At 37.1% G+C, this 14575-nt stretch overlaps 1 protein-coding gene across 1 annotated transcript; it reads left to right on the forward strand.

Annotated features, from left to right (window-relative positions):
* Nucleotides 1-12214: 12214 nt before the first annotated feature.
* Nucleotides 12215-14452, forward strand: LOC139883945 (probable isoaspartyl peptidase/L-asparaginase 3). Its single transcript, XM_071868038.1, has 4 exons — nt 12215-12589; nt 12685-12743; nt 13300-13404; nt 14332-14452. The coding sequence occupies exons 1-4, from the start codon at nt 12215-12217 to the stop codon at nt 14450-14452; spliced, it is 660 nt and encodes a 219-aa protein (XP_071724139.1).
* Nucleotides 14453-14575: the final 123 nt, after the last annotated feature.

Consider the following 14575-nt stretch of genomic DNA (forward strand, 5'->3'; position numbering starts at 1 on the left):
TGGTTTCATCATTATCAAGTTTCCACTTATAATGATGATCTAAAACAATTATTTCTTTTAGTTCAAGGAATTGTTCTTCTAGCCAATCAAAGAAAAATATATGGACTTCATATTCATATATGTAGTTGTAATATTTTTGTTTGATGTCTTTTCCTTTGTCAGCAAAGGTTTTGAAGAACCATTCTCTGATTTGTCTGTTGTTTTCATAATTAAATTCTTTATTAAGGAAAGCCTTGTTTGGTTCAAATTGTTTTTCTAAAACATTAAGCTCAGCATCTATCATTTGCGAATAAGTAGGAGAATGATGAGGAGAATCTGTATTTTCTGGGACTGGTTCAGGTTGATTTTGTTGATAAACAGGCCTGGAAATCCCTGATCTATTATCTAAACCACTAATTTCTAGCTCAGGAGGTGTCTCATGATTACTTCTACTAGTGGAAGGAGGTAAAGGTGTTGTATCGTGTGTGGGAGTGTCTCTATGCATACTAGGAGGAGGAGTGTTTCTATGAGTACTTGGAGGGATGGTGATTATAGGAGGAAGGTTGGGATTAAGATCTATAGACCTTGTATAAGAAGTATGAAAAGAAGGACTAGAGCTTGAATCGAAAGATCTTATAGGAAACCTAATAGTCACTCTTTCTTCTAGATGCTAAATGACATTAGTCGGATCTATATTTTGAACAACTTGTTGGGGAATTTAGTTTTCTAATTCCCATTGTTCAGGTAAAGTAACTTGGTTCCAATTAATAGACCTAGGAATTGTTGTATTAGCTCTAGAAATGTCAGTTTGGAGGAGAAGTGTTTCTCCTCGAGGACTATGTTTGAAAGCATTTTCTCCAAAAGCGGAGGACATAGCTTTATAATGAATTCTATAGACGAGACGAGAGCTAGAGGAATAGATCCATTTGCTACTTTGTAATTATGGGTTTTGATTTGGAGTGTGAGGGCTCTAAGAATGTTTTTATCTTTGAGAGATACAGAAAAATTGGGGTAACAGTCAAAATGTATGGGTCCTTTGCAGAGACTTGTCTCTACAGTACCAAGAATGGATTCATCATAGTTTAAAAGACGCGCATCACGTAAGACTAAGAGAATGGAAGTATTAAGGCCTTCTTTTGTAAGAGGTTTGACTCCTACTTGAACTAGTCCTATATGAATGTAATTGTATTTTTGTTTATGCTTTTGAATGGACTCTTTGTTCAAAAGATGTATTTTTTCATGAGAATTAGAAAGAGAAACATATCTTTCTTCAGTCGTTATGACATAGTCTGATTTTTTGAAAAATTTCAATTTTGATTGGTTGTATATTTCCTTAAGCTGTATTTTAGGAATTTCCCAATTCTCTATAGATTTGTTGAAATCTTCTATCCTTACTTCTTCTCTATGTATAGGACTTGGATCTGAGTCCATTTGTGATAGAGAACTAGAGGAAGATGTAGATCTTCTATGTAAGCTCATACTTAAGATCGGAATTGTTCCTTCTTCAGAACCGTTACAGAGTTAAACCAACGGTCTAACAGCCACTCAGGGACTTACGGCCTGAACCACTCTGTAGAAACAAGAAGGATGCCAACGAATGGCTCTCGATCTGTGAGTATGTTCTTACAAAGACTATCTATACCTTCTCATATAGTACTCCGATCCTAACCCCTTTATGGTATCAGAGCTAGTGAGAAGGTATAGATGACTAACAGATCTATATGAAAGCAAGAAATGATGTATAATAACAAGAGGAAATGAGAATTAAAAATAATGTAAAGAGCAAAGGCAATATATAAAATATAAAATAAGAGTATGTATAAACAAAAACCAACCATGAAAGTGGTATGAACTTGTATTATAAAACTGAAAAACTGAAATAACATGTATTGAATGATGCAGAAACTAAAGCATCAAGTCATCCACTAGGGCGGTAATCCGCACTCTAGAGAGTATTAATGTTTGTATTACAAGAAATGGTTAACCAACTATCATGTAAGTTGGTAACCCTGTATGAAACTATGTATATGAAAAACTAACTTACTTTAAAACCAGGGGATACAAGATAAGAGAGCTTGGAGATGGAAGAGATGAGGATGGAGGTGGAAGGGATGGATTACAAGTGAGAGAGGGAGAAGAAGAAGAGAGAAAATCTGGAAAATTTTCGTAGTCCCCTTCTTCTATGTCGAGAGGGTGTATTTATAAGGGTGTTACAGTGAAAATGTTATAGTGCTGAACAGTGAAAAGTGAACAGTACTGAGTGAACAATGTAAAGTGAACAGTGAACAGTGTATGCTATGATGTATAGCATTTGCGTCGCTCGTAACAATGTCTGCATGTGATGTCTTGAATTTAATCTCTGTCTAGGTTGATCCCGTAGCAGTCGTCTTCATTGGTGTTTCCACTGTGATGTGACTGTGAGGATTCGTCTGTATTGTCTTGAGATTTGGAAGATCCACATTGTGATCCTTCCGCTTCCGATAGATTTGTCCTGAGGATGTTACAGCATTCATCTCTGCTCTGGACTGCAGCAAGTACTGCGCTTGCTATGGAAAAAGGATGTATTTGATGGGACTATGGTTATCATGTTTTTCTAGCTATTTAGACATGTTCTAACCGCAGCTTCGGATCCTTGTTCATGGTATTTAAATCCATCCCACCATTTTGTTTTGTATTTTCGGACAATGACTGGTACCCCAGGTTTTGTGGATGTATTGTATTCAAATTCCCAAGCTGTTACCCAAGAAATTCTGAATATTATAAAGAAATGCATAAGGCATGGGAACCTTATATCATGTGGTGTTGGTACGAAGTATTCATTGAAAACTTTATAACCTTGTTTGACTGTGGGGTGTAGAATTATGTCTAAATGACCAAAGAGATCCCACCAAGAGTCAAACCAATCTGGTAGACTTTGTCTTGGGAAGTTATCTTTGAAAAATAACAACCACGTGTGTTGGAAATTTGTATTTTGTCTGAAGAAAACGTTCCACCAAGCTTGTTGGTAGTCCCAGTAAGTGTATGAGGAAGAATATGGTAGGCTTTGGGTAAGTCTGATTTGGAATTTTCTGGGTGTATGAGGTGAGGCTTCCCCGTGTGAGGGGTGTATGACTTTACTGATGGATATAGTGGAGTATAGAATGTTTTATGTATTGTTTTTGTTAGCAAAATGGGTAAATCTTTTTGATTCCGTCTCCACTAGAATTTGCTCATAATAAGCAAGGGTTTTGTTTGTATTGTGTGGTTTGAATAACCAGTTTTTGGAAATATGTTTTTTGCAAATTTGGTTGGATCTTCATCGAAGAATCCATCTTATACAGTCAATATTTTTTGAAATTATGTTTTGGGGAAAATTTTTGATTTTTAAGATTCAGTGGTTGCCTGTGGCCTAATAACCACCTCATTCGAAATTCTTTTGTATTCTGATGGTTTTTGTGTAACCAGTGGGGAAGGATTGTTGCTTACCTCGATGGCTTTGGATGGCTCTTTCTTTGTCTTGTTTTGTATAGACTGTGCAAGTAATAGAATGGTTTATTTTAGTATCATGTCGGCTAGCTGATTAAAGGCTAACATGGGATCAGGTGATATGTGTTCTATTTTCAAAGGTGTTTGGTGTAGGAATGTCTGGTTGTTTTCTGCCATTTCAAGCCATGTCTTGACAGATGTTAAGCCTTTCGGCTTTAAGGTGGTATATTGGAGGGTTTGACGGTGGCTTTGCCTTTACCTTTGACTTTGTCTTTTTTGGGTCTTGGCATATTGGTATCCCCTGTAAAAATTCTCTTGTGAGAAAATCAGGTAATGAATTTGAAGAACCATTTATAAATTCAATGTCAAAATCGAAAACTAAAAGTATGGCTTTGCCATCTGGCAAAAATCTATTTTGATGCAATGTTTAAAACGTCTTTTTGAAAAATGTATTTAGCTGATTTGCAATCAATTCTTAAGAGAAATTTTTGGTTTAATAAATCTCCTTGGAATTTTGATATAGACAAAACTATGGCAAGTATTTCTTTTTTGATTGTCGAATAATTTTGTTGAGTGGAATTCCAATGTTTTGATATAAACTGAACAACTTGTTCTTTGTTGTTTTTGACCTGTCTGAGAATGTCTCCATATCCTAATTCTGAAGCATCAGTCTCAACTATTTTGAAAGTAGAATGATCAGCAAGATGTAAGCATGGTATATCTTTAACATGGATTTTTATTTGTTTGACGATATTAGTATGGACGGAGGTCCATGGTGGAGGATCCTTTTGTAACCTTTGGTGTAAGGGTTTGCAAAGGATATTTATATTGGAAAAGAAATCTAGAATATAATTGAGACTACCCAAGAACCCTTGCAGTTGAGTTTTGTCTTTTATCTCATCAGGGAATTTATCAGTAAAAGAGATTGATCTTTCTATGGAAGTGATGGTGCTTAAATGAATGTAATGACCTAAGAATCTAATCTTGGTTTTGAAGAGTGCAATTTTAGTAGAAGAAACTACAAGACCATTTTGTATGATAACTTTTATGAAAATAGATAAATGTTTAAAATGTTGTTCAACATTGGAAGAGAATATCAGAACATCATCTATATAAACTATGATGTATTCTTAATAAGGATTGAAAATCTCATTCATAATTCTTTGGAATTCTGAATGGGCATTTTTGAGGCCAAATGGCATAACATTCCATTCATATTGGCCAAAAGGGACTGTAAAGGCTGTCTTGTATTTATCCTCTTCACTGACCTGTATTTGCCAAAATCCTGACTTCATGTCAAATTTTGAAAATATTTTTGATCTACAAAGCCTATTTAGCAAATCTTTTTTATTGGGTATATGATATCTTATCCACCTAAGGGATGTATTAAGAGGTTTATAATTAATGACTAATCTGGAAACTCCTCTTTCAAGTTCAACATTTTTATTGACATAAAAAGCAGAACAACTCCAAGGTCATTGGCTTTTTCTTATGAGTTTTTTATCTAAGAGATCTTGTATTTCTACTTGACAGAATTTCAAAACTTCTTGATTCATTTGTGTTGGGCGAGCTTTATGAGAGATTTATTAAACCAAAATTTCTCTTAAGAATTGATTGCAAATCAGCCAAAGACATTTTACAAAAAGACATTTTAAACATTGCATCAAAACAGATTTTTGCCAGATGGCAAGCCATACTTTCAGTTTTCGATTTTGACATTGAATTTATAAATGGTTCTTCAAATTCATTACTTGATTTTCTCACAAGAGAATTTTTACAGGGGAATTTTTACAGGGGATACCACTGCCGAACCCTCCAATACACCACCAAAGCCGAAAGGCTTAACATCTGTCAAGACATGGCTTGAAATGGCAGAAAATAACCACACATTCCTACACCAAACACCTTTAAAAATAGAACACATATCACCTGATCCCATGTTAGCCTTTAATCAGCTAGCCGACATGATACCAAAAGAAACTATTCTATTACTTGCACAGTCTATACAAAACAAGACAAAGAAAGAGCCATCCAAAGCCATCGAGGTAAGCAACAGTCCTTCCTCATTGGTTACACAAAAACCATCAGAATACAAAAGAATTTCGAATGAGGTGGTTATTAGGCCACAGGCAACCCCTGAATCTTAAAAATCAAAAATTTTCCCCAAAACATCATTTCAAAAAATATTGACAGTAGAAGATGGATTCTTCGATGAAGATCCAACCAAATTTGCAAAAAACATCTTTCCAAAAACTAGTTATTCAAACCACACAATACAAACAAAACCCTTACTTATTATGAGCAAATTCTAGTGGAGATGGAATCAGCAAGATTTACCCATTTTGTTGACAAAAACAATACAGAAATACATTGTATACTCCACTATATCCATTAGTAAAGTCATACACCCCTCACACCGAGAAGCCTCATCTCATACACCCAGAAAATTCCAAACCAGACTTACCCAAAACCTACCATATTCTTCCTCATACACCTACTAGGACTACCAACAAGCTTGGTGGAACGTTTTCTTCAGACAAAATACAAATTTCCAATACACGTGGTTGTTATTTTTCAAAGATAACTTCCCAAGACAAAGCCTACCAAATTGGTTTGACTCTTGGTGGAATCTCTTTGGTCCTTTAGAGATAATTCTACACCCCACAGTCAAACAAGGTTATAAAGTTTTCAGTGAATACTTCGTACCAACACCACATGATATAAAGTTCCCATGCCTTATGCATTTCTTTATAATATTTAGAATTTCTTAGGTAACAGCCTGGGAACTTGAATACAATACATCCACAAAACCTGGGATACCAGTCCTTGTCCGAAAATACAAAAACAAAATGGTGGGATGGATTCAAATACCATGACCAAGGATCCGAAGCTGCGGTTAGAACATGGCTAAACAGCCAGAAAAACATGATAACCACAGTCCCATCAAATACATCCTTTTTACAGGAGAAATCCATGGCAAGCGCAGTACTTGCTGCAATCCAGAGTAGAGAGGAATATTGTAACATCCTTAGGACAATGCTATCGAAAGCGGAAGGATCACAATGTGGATCTTCCAAATCTCAAGACAATACAGACAAATCCTCACAGTCACATCACAGTGGAAACATCAATAAAGACGACTTCTACGAGATCAACCTAGACAGAGATTAAATTCAAGACATCACATGCAGACACTATTACGAGCGACGCAAAAGTTTTCCAGATTTCTCTTTTCTTCTTCTCCCTCTCTCACTTGTAACCCATCCCTTCCACCTCCATCCTCATCTTTTCCATCTCCAAGCTCTTTTACCTTGTATCCCCTAGTTTCAAAGTAAGTTAGTTTTTCATATACATAATTTCATACAGCATTACCAACTTACATGATAGTTGGTTAACCATTTCTTGTAATACAAACATCAATACTCTCTAGAGTGCGGATTATGCCCCTAGTGGATGACTTGATACTTTAGTTTCTGCATCCTTCAATGCATGTAATTTCAGCTTTTCAGCTTTATAATACAAGTTCATACCACCTTCATGGTTGGTTTTTGTTTATACATACTCTTACTTTATATTTTATATATTGCCTTTGCTCTTTACATTATTTTTAATTCTCGCGATTTTATACTTTCTTGTTATTATACATCATTTCCCTGCTTTCATATAGATCTGTTAGTCATCTATACTTCCTTGTTCTCTCATATAGTACTCCGATCCTAACCCCTTTATGTATATGTATGTATATATATGTATGTATGTATATATATATATATATATATATATATATATATTTCTCTTCACCTCTTAGATATATGGCAAGTTTTGCAAAATAAATTATTCTCTTCACCTCTTAGGCATTGCCTCTTTGGACACAATTTTTCGCTGCACACATTAAAGTATCAGTGTTGAACTATCATGTCTTTCCTGAGATTTGGGAAAGATAACGCAGACAGAATAAGGAGGGACAAATACAGATGACCGATAAAATACATCTTAAAAAAGTAGCGCAAAAATTCTACGTAAAGAGGACTCAAATAGTTTCAGTTCAAGTAGATAAACTTTTTGAAAAAGAACCTCTTAACACTCTCAGAGCGAAATTATCGAAAGGCTTGATAGAAACCCATTTTTCAGAGACTAATTCCAGAGCTACGGAAGACCGATCATTGGACCAGAATAACAGGATATAGTTCTAAGAGAAACAGTTTTCCAAATATGCATCCAAGATGACTGGGAAATATACAGAAAAGTCGAATAGCAGATGGTTCAAAATGGTCATTTGCCAAAAGCAGTTCTGTTCAACAATACTCAAATCTTTTAGGGCAAGAAAATCGGTAAAGAATAGTAGAGTCGAAAGATTTTTCAGCCAGACGATGACAAGGCTGGACTTAAGAACGGGTGACGTTAGAAACATCATCAGATACGGTACTTCCCCATAATTGGGTATACAACGTATGGTATGATAATCGAAAAGCATGTGAAACTTCACTGGCAGAGTTAAAGTTGCCAGAATCTAGTTCTTCTGATTTCTTGCGCTCGTTTTCTTGGAGATGATAATCTCCCACAACCCCACAGCATCATCGGCGTGCAATGCCAACACCCATTCACACAAGCCCAAAAGAATCGAGAAACTCACAGCAAGATTACAAAGCACGAACAGGACAATTAAAAACCACCAGCAACAAACAAATTCAATACTGCCTCATCAACAAGAAAAACAAGAAACATGAGCGATGGAGTTTCGAGAGACTTACAGGATGATCCCGCACGAAGCATCGAAGAGCCCACCTTGAACTCTATCCAGCAAGCCCTCGAATCTGTCACCAACACACTGTCCGTCCGCCTCGCCTCGCCTCCGCCGCCGTGTGCAGTCCAGTCGCCACCTTCCTCTGTCTCTCCGTACCGTGAACGATGATCCGCTGCACAGGCAGCCACATCTGGCTCCGCCCCTCTTCGATCGAGCCAAATCAGGCACCGCTGGCTCGACCGCGACTCCGTCGAAAGAGAAAAAGGGAATGAGTAGACAAAGGACAGAGAAAGGAAACGCAGACGACGCAGAAGAGGTGGAGGAGGAGGCGACGGAGGGAGAGAGATGATCTGACGTGAGTGGAGTCTCAGTTTTCTTGCGGCCGTTGGCAAAGACAGAGAGGAGGGGTCAGATCGGGTACATGGAATTTTACTGTTCTTGTTGTTCGAAATTTAACCCTCGCATAAAAGGCAAGCGGATCACATGTCAGGGTTGAAAATGTATGTTCATTCCAACGGCTATCTCCCCGTTGGCAATTCAAATTTAAATTCTTAATCAACTAGTTTCACCTTTCCACGTGAATTGTAAATGCGACTTTTAGCGTGGGCAATGATTTGTTGATGATGATGTTTTTTATATATTAGTTAATTTCAATATAAAACGCCTTTCGATTTGATTATTTAGGTATTCACTATATTAGTCGTTTATAATCATCAAGCCCTAGAAATTATATTTTCATTCTCTTACGCTACCGTTGCATGTATTCAGTGTTTTTGTCCAGTGTATTCCAAGTGATTCTGAAATTTTTCATTGGTGAATCCCCATTGAGGGATGGATTCAGCCGTAGTCAAGTAGTAGCATGGCATTCCTTTATGCATTTTTTTTTTAATATTATCTTGGAGAAATCAACTTTTCTTAAAGATATTCTAATTCGGTGAAAACACAAAACCCTTTCTTTTTCATTATAGACCTCTGCGACCATCACCCTCTTCATTTGCAAGCAATTATCAATATCGAAATTACTCTTGTTGAGGAACAAGATTATCACATCGTGGATCGTGTTGATGTTGGTTGAGACACTTTGCCGTTCTCTGCCACAAATGTCCCGGTGGCCTTCGTAATTGATTGTCACTCTCATGGGGGTCTAGAGGTGGAGCTGATTAATAAATGCCTGAAACTGCGCCGTAGGTAACACGGGACATGGTGGACGGCATTTTTGGTTCCTACACAATTCACTGGAGAGCCAAAACATTGACTTGATTGCAACTTTAATCATCTGAAATTTATGTTTGTGATATGCGTTTAAGATCAAAGGTTGGAGGTTTCAACTCATTCAGGTTCCTTAAATATTCCTTAGTCCATGCTTAGATTCCTTTTGCTGTTTTATGAATTTACGAGGCGTTGCATTTCTGGTAGTACTTTGTCACAAAACAAACACTTAAAATAAGATGGAAGTTCGACATTGAAAAATTAAAGGAAATGACTCCAAAAAAGTCATATTATATGAATATCAATTTAGTCTTGAATATTTTAATTTCACCAATTTAGTTGCAAACATTTCGATAATTTACTAATGTAATCTTTTCAGTCGATTTAAGTTGGAAATTTGTGTTGGCTAAGATCAACGCCATTATGGGAACCTTTTTAATTTTTTTCCTTTTTTTTTTCCCACTATAGTCGGCAAGTGCTTTGCGGTTGTCACCTAATGGCCAGCAAGCTTTGGCGACCCTCATCAACCATAGTGAAATAAACGAAGGAAAGGAAAAAAAATTAAAATTAGAAAATTAAAATGTCAACACTAGTCATATGTAGCATAGTTGGCATCATCATTGAGTCATCAATTTTGGTTGGAAGTACTACGTTGGTAAATTGTCGAAAGATTTATGATTAAATTGACAAAATTGAAGAGTTTAATACTAAATTGACATCTATACAATAAAAATAATATTTTTGGTAAATTATTTTTTAAAATAAATGATTTCCTAATGGTAATTCATGATTTCCTAATCTGCTGAATTTGATATGAATCTTATGGTTTTAGAAAGCGGGATGAATTTGCATTATGTCATCAAACTGCCATCGTAGTATTTTCGTTGTTTAGAAATGTACTTTTTTAAAAATTAAATGAAATATTAAAGGCGCGGACAATAACCTGTTTCAGAAATCAATTTATGGCTGATGGTTTTCTTAAATTTAATGAAATGCAAAGTATCCAAAAGTTTTGTTTCTTGTTTTTGGTCGAAATTCAAAAGCTTTGTTAATAAACAAAGAAATGGCATAACTTTCGCTATATCGACTTATTTTTTCTGTACATCCTGTTACAAATAACCAAAAAAACAAAAACGATGATTAATCTATAACGCATTTTTTTTTCTTGTCGGATCTATTACACATCTACACGCCAATAAACGACATGTATGTGTATATATATATATATATATATAGATCAAGATCGATCGGTTCAGGCTGTATTTCAAGCTCTTTTTTTTTTTGGGTCGTAGTATCTCAAGTTCATTAAAGTTGTAAATGTCTTTGTATTTCCAATTTAGGTCATAATGCGAGCCTTGGAAGTTGGGCCTTAAGCCCGATAGGCGATGGAAGTGGACTTCGAAAATGTCAAGAAGCCATTTTGCATCGCCTGCAACTCGGAAAGCCACGCACCATCGTTGGTTCTTCGATGGCTTCCTCGTACTCGCACTGCTTCTACTTCGTCTTCTTCTTCGTTGCTTTGCTTCTCTCCGAGGTAAATGAAACTCAATTATTCGCGCTATTCTCGAATACCCACGATGGCATTACGTGCAATTGACCTGTAGATTTTGATTCCAGTCCGCTGTTGTTGTTCTTGGTCAGCCGATTTGGGCTCCGCCCGTCGACATCGTTGTCGATTCGGGGAACACACTTCTGGGTTGATCATGTCTTGCGCATGGCAATTTTTATTGGTTTTTTTTTCTTTTTCTTCCTAATGGAAAGGGAGGAATTGGGTTGAGTTTATTTAGCATTGGATCAAAAAACTCGCAGGTGTGTGGAAACCGGCTGGGGGATTCAGGGAAGTATCCCTTGGTTGTGAGCACATGGCCTTTTGTGGAGGCCGTGAGAGCTGCTTGGACAGCTGCCGACGATGGTTTATCGGCGGTGGATGCAGTCGTGGAGGGTTGCTCGGCCTGCGAGGAGTTGCGGTGTGATGGTACAGGTACATGTGTATGGCATCATGAGAGCATCCATTCTTTTGATGTTTCCTTGTATATGAGATTGATTGCTTATTATTAGCATTTAAGAGCATTTTTGTTTGGTTAAGGTCTGGTCCAGGAGTTGTAGAGGTAGCAGAGCTTTCCCTGTTATGTTTGGGGATCTAGCCTGCTCAAGTAGCAATCAAAAGAAGAGAGCTGGAGTTTTTTATCCTAGGATTGAATGTTGATAAGTTGCTGAAAATGTGCTAAGTGCAAATTTTGGTTTGCTGATTATCTGCTTCAAGAGATTTTTTTTCTTGAATGAGTTATATTTCTTTTTAACAAATTCTTGTACATTTTTATGGAACCTTCTTTTACTATTCATGAAGTAGTTGAATATGATCTCCCTAGGATAACCGACATAAAAATCTTTAGCCATGTACTTAAAGTAAAAAGAAAAAAAGTTGGATCACGTGGATTCATTGAGATCATAAGTATGGCTAGGAAAATGTGTGGTGAAAGAAATCCATTTCGATATCTCATCAAGATAGTTTATTTCTGTGATATTCCAGAATGGCCTCGAATGTTTCTTTCACGGAGAATCAACTTAGTGCTTGGGACTCCGTCAATGTTCTCTCTAACTAATCATTGTGTCGTTTGTGCAGTGGGGCCGGGGGGAAGCCCTGACGAGAATGGGGAGACTACAATAGACGCCCTTGTCATGGATGGGGTACCTTCCATTTTGGTTTTTCTCTTCATTATTCGATCTCTTTGGCAGTTGTTCCTTCGGATGAAATCTGAGTGGGTCCTTATCGTTCCTTTTCTTTTGTTTTCTTGCCAAGAATATGCCTAGGTAACAATGGAGGTTGGAGCTGTTGCTGCAATGAAGTATGTAAAAGATGGCATCAAAGCTGCTAGATTGGTGATGCAACATACCCAGCATACTTTGCTTGTTGGAGAGCCAGCCTCAGCCTTTGCCATTTCAATGGGTCTTCCTGGACCAACGAACTTGAGTTCGCCGGAGTCTATTGACAAGTGGATTAAATGGAAAGAAAATCTCTGCCAACCTAATTTTCGAAAAAATGTTTTGTCTGTCGACAGTTGTGGCCCTTATCATGCTAAGGACGCTGCAAATACATGTGTACAAGCCAACCCCATGGGAACCATTGAGTCAAGTCCATCCCGATTTGGACTTCATAGCCACGATACCATAGCCATGGCTGTAATAGATAAAGTAGGAGATTGTTGTAAAGACTTTTGTCCGGTGATTTTGTTTGCCTTAGTTTGCCCTTGCTGTCTCTAATCAACTTCACTATCTTGTGCAAGCAGATGGGGCTCATTGCGGTAGGCACATCAACTAATGGCGCCACATTCAAAATCCCCGGAAGGTAATATTCTCCAAAGGTTTACCTGCGATTGGCTTGTTAACCATGTCGAAAGTATCTGGCTCACATAATTTGGTAATCGCTTTTTTAGATTAGCGAATCTTGTATGGTAAGTCGAGGAAAGAAACTGGCTTGGGTAATGTTCTAATCACTGAAATGTTACCTGTTTGTATATGTGATTGTGATATGAATATTGTCTTCCTTGGCATTAATCTTTTGGATTACATTCTCTCTTGTAGCTGTCATAGCATAAAAATGTGGGATTTTCTACTAATTGCATGAAACTGGCTAGAAAGCCTATCTAAATTTTTGGGAGCAATTCATTTCTGAATGACCATCCAATTATTTTATACATCGACTAGAGAAAGTACTCCTTATCAAAATACCTTTAAAAGGTCTTTCTGGTAACCTATTGGCAGAATATGGAGTTTTGATGATAAGTTGGAGCTTCTTAGGGGAGTTTCAGAGTTGAAGTTCGACATATATTTGTGTGTCCATCTTGTGGTTATGTTAAGGGTCTGCATCTTTGGGATTGGTAAAAGTTTCTGCAAAAATGTAGGGTTGGCGACGGACCAATTGCTGGATCTTCAGCATATGCCGACAGTGATGTTGGGGCTTGTGGAGCTACTGGGGATGGTGATGTCATGATGCGTTTCTTGCCATGGTAGTTTCTCATACCAGTTCTTTTTTATATTTAAAATTGGGAGTTACTTATTGTCACATAGAATGATTCAGGATGGGAAGTGTGTACCAAGACTGGCAAACCATGTATTCTATCATGTTTCTTTTGGAGTTAGATTTAATTTACCATCAATGGATAATTACTCTAAATATTCTACTGAACAATTTTTTCATATTGCCAATAACAGAACTAGTATCTGAGGTAGCTCCTATCTTCTTTTATTTTCTTTCCATAAAGAGCAAATCAGTGTAAACTGGGCTGGGAAAAAAGGAACTGATATGATTCTTATCCACAAAATCATTATGATTTTAAATGCTTAAATTGGTCTTACACAATTGACAGTCGTAAGAATGTCTCACACTAAATTAATCTTCTCTTGTCTAGTATAAAATGTGGTTTTATTATTTTCGGTCAATTGTGAGAGTGCAGTTTTAGATGAGCAGCTTTGGGTATCAGGAACATAACCACATATGAAGTGTGGACGTCAGAATTTGAGGCTGGGTGAGCAGCACTTTAGCTATGAACATAACCGCACAAGAGATTTGGACTACCATAGATTGTGGTTGTAGAGCGTAGAACTGTAGACTACTAGTTGGTGATAAAAGCTATTGAGCCGCTACATACAATGGTAAACCTAAGTAGGAATATGGGATCTTTTATTTTTTTCCTTTTACTTTTCAAGTATCTAAAGATACTTCTGAATTTAGTTTCCTGAAGGGTTTTTACTGAAATTAAAGAAGGAATTGTGATAAAATAAACGAGATTGAATGAGGAACTCAATCCTTCAGGCTAAGATTTTGTCGACTGAGATAGTCCCCCTATGCTTAGCTTCAACAGGCAAATGAGGATAGTAAGATGTTGTGATGGAGGGAGACCCTGAAGAGTCACATGTTGTTTCTGTGAATGCAGCTATCAAGTTGTTGAGAGCATGAGACGAGGCATGGAACCAAAACTTGCAGCTGAGGATGCTATCCTGCGAATCACTCAGAAGTATCCAGATTTTGTGGGAGCTGTTTTTTGCAGTCAATAAAGATGGCATGCACGCTGGTGCTTGCCATGGATGGACATTTCAGTACTCAGTGAGAAGTGTGGAAATGGATGAGGTGGAAATTTTCACCGTGCAACCTGCCACTGTGAGCATGTTCACTTAGTG

Source organism: Rutidosis leptorrhynchoides, unplaced genomic scaffold (assembly GCF_046630445.1).
Source record: "Rutidosis leptorrhynchoides isolate AG116_Rl617_1_P2 unplaced genomic scaffold, CSIRO_AGI_Rlap_v1 contig479, whole genome shotgun sequence".
Lineage (NCBI taxonomy): Eukaryota > Viridiplantae > Streptophyta > Magnoliopsida > Asterales > Asteraceae > Rutidosis > Rutidosis leptorrhynchoides.

What these genes read in the sequence shown, in the direction of transcription:
- LOC139883945 (XM_071868038.1), top strand. Translation starts at nt 12,215, where the DNA reads ATGGAGGTTGGAGCTGTTGCTGCAATGAAGTATGTAAAAGATGGCATC. An exon ending in CCATGGCTGTAATAGATAAA is followed by an intron (nt 12,590 to 12,684) that starts GTAGGAGATTGT and finishes TTGTGCAAGCAG; the next exon opens with ATGGGGCTCATTGCGGTAGG. An exon ending in ATGATGCGTTTCTTGCCATG is followed by an intron (nt 13,405 to 14,331) that starts GTAGTTTCTCAT and finishes CTGTGAATGCAG; the next exon opens with CTATCAAGTTGTTGAGAGCA.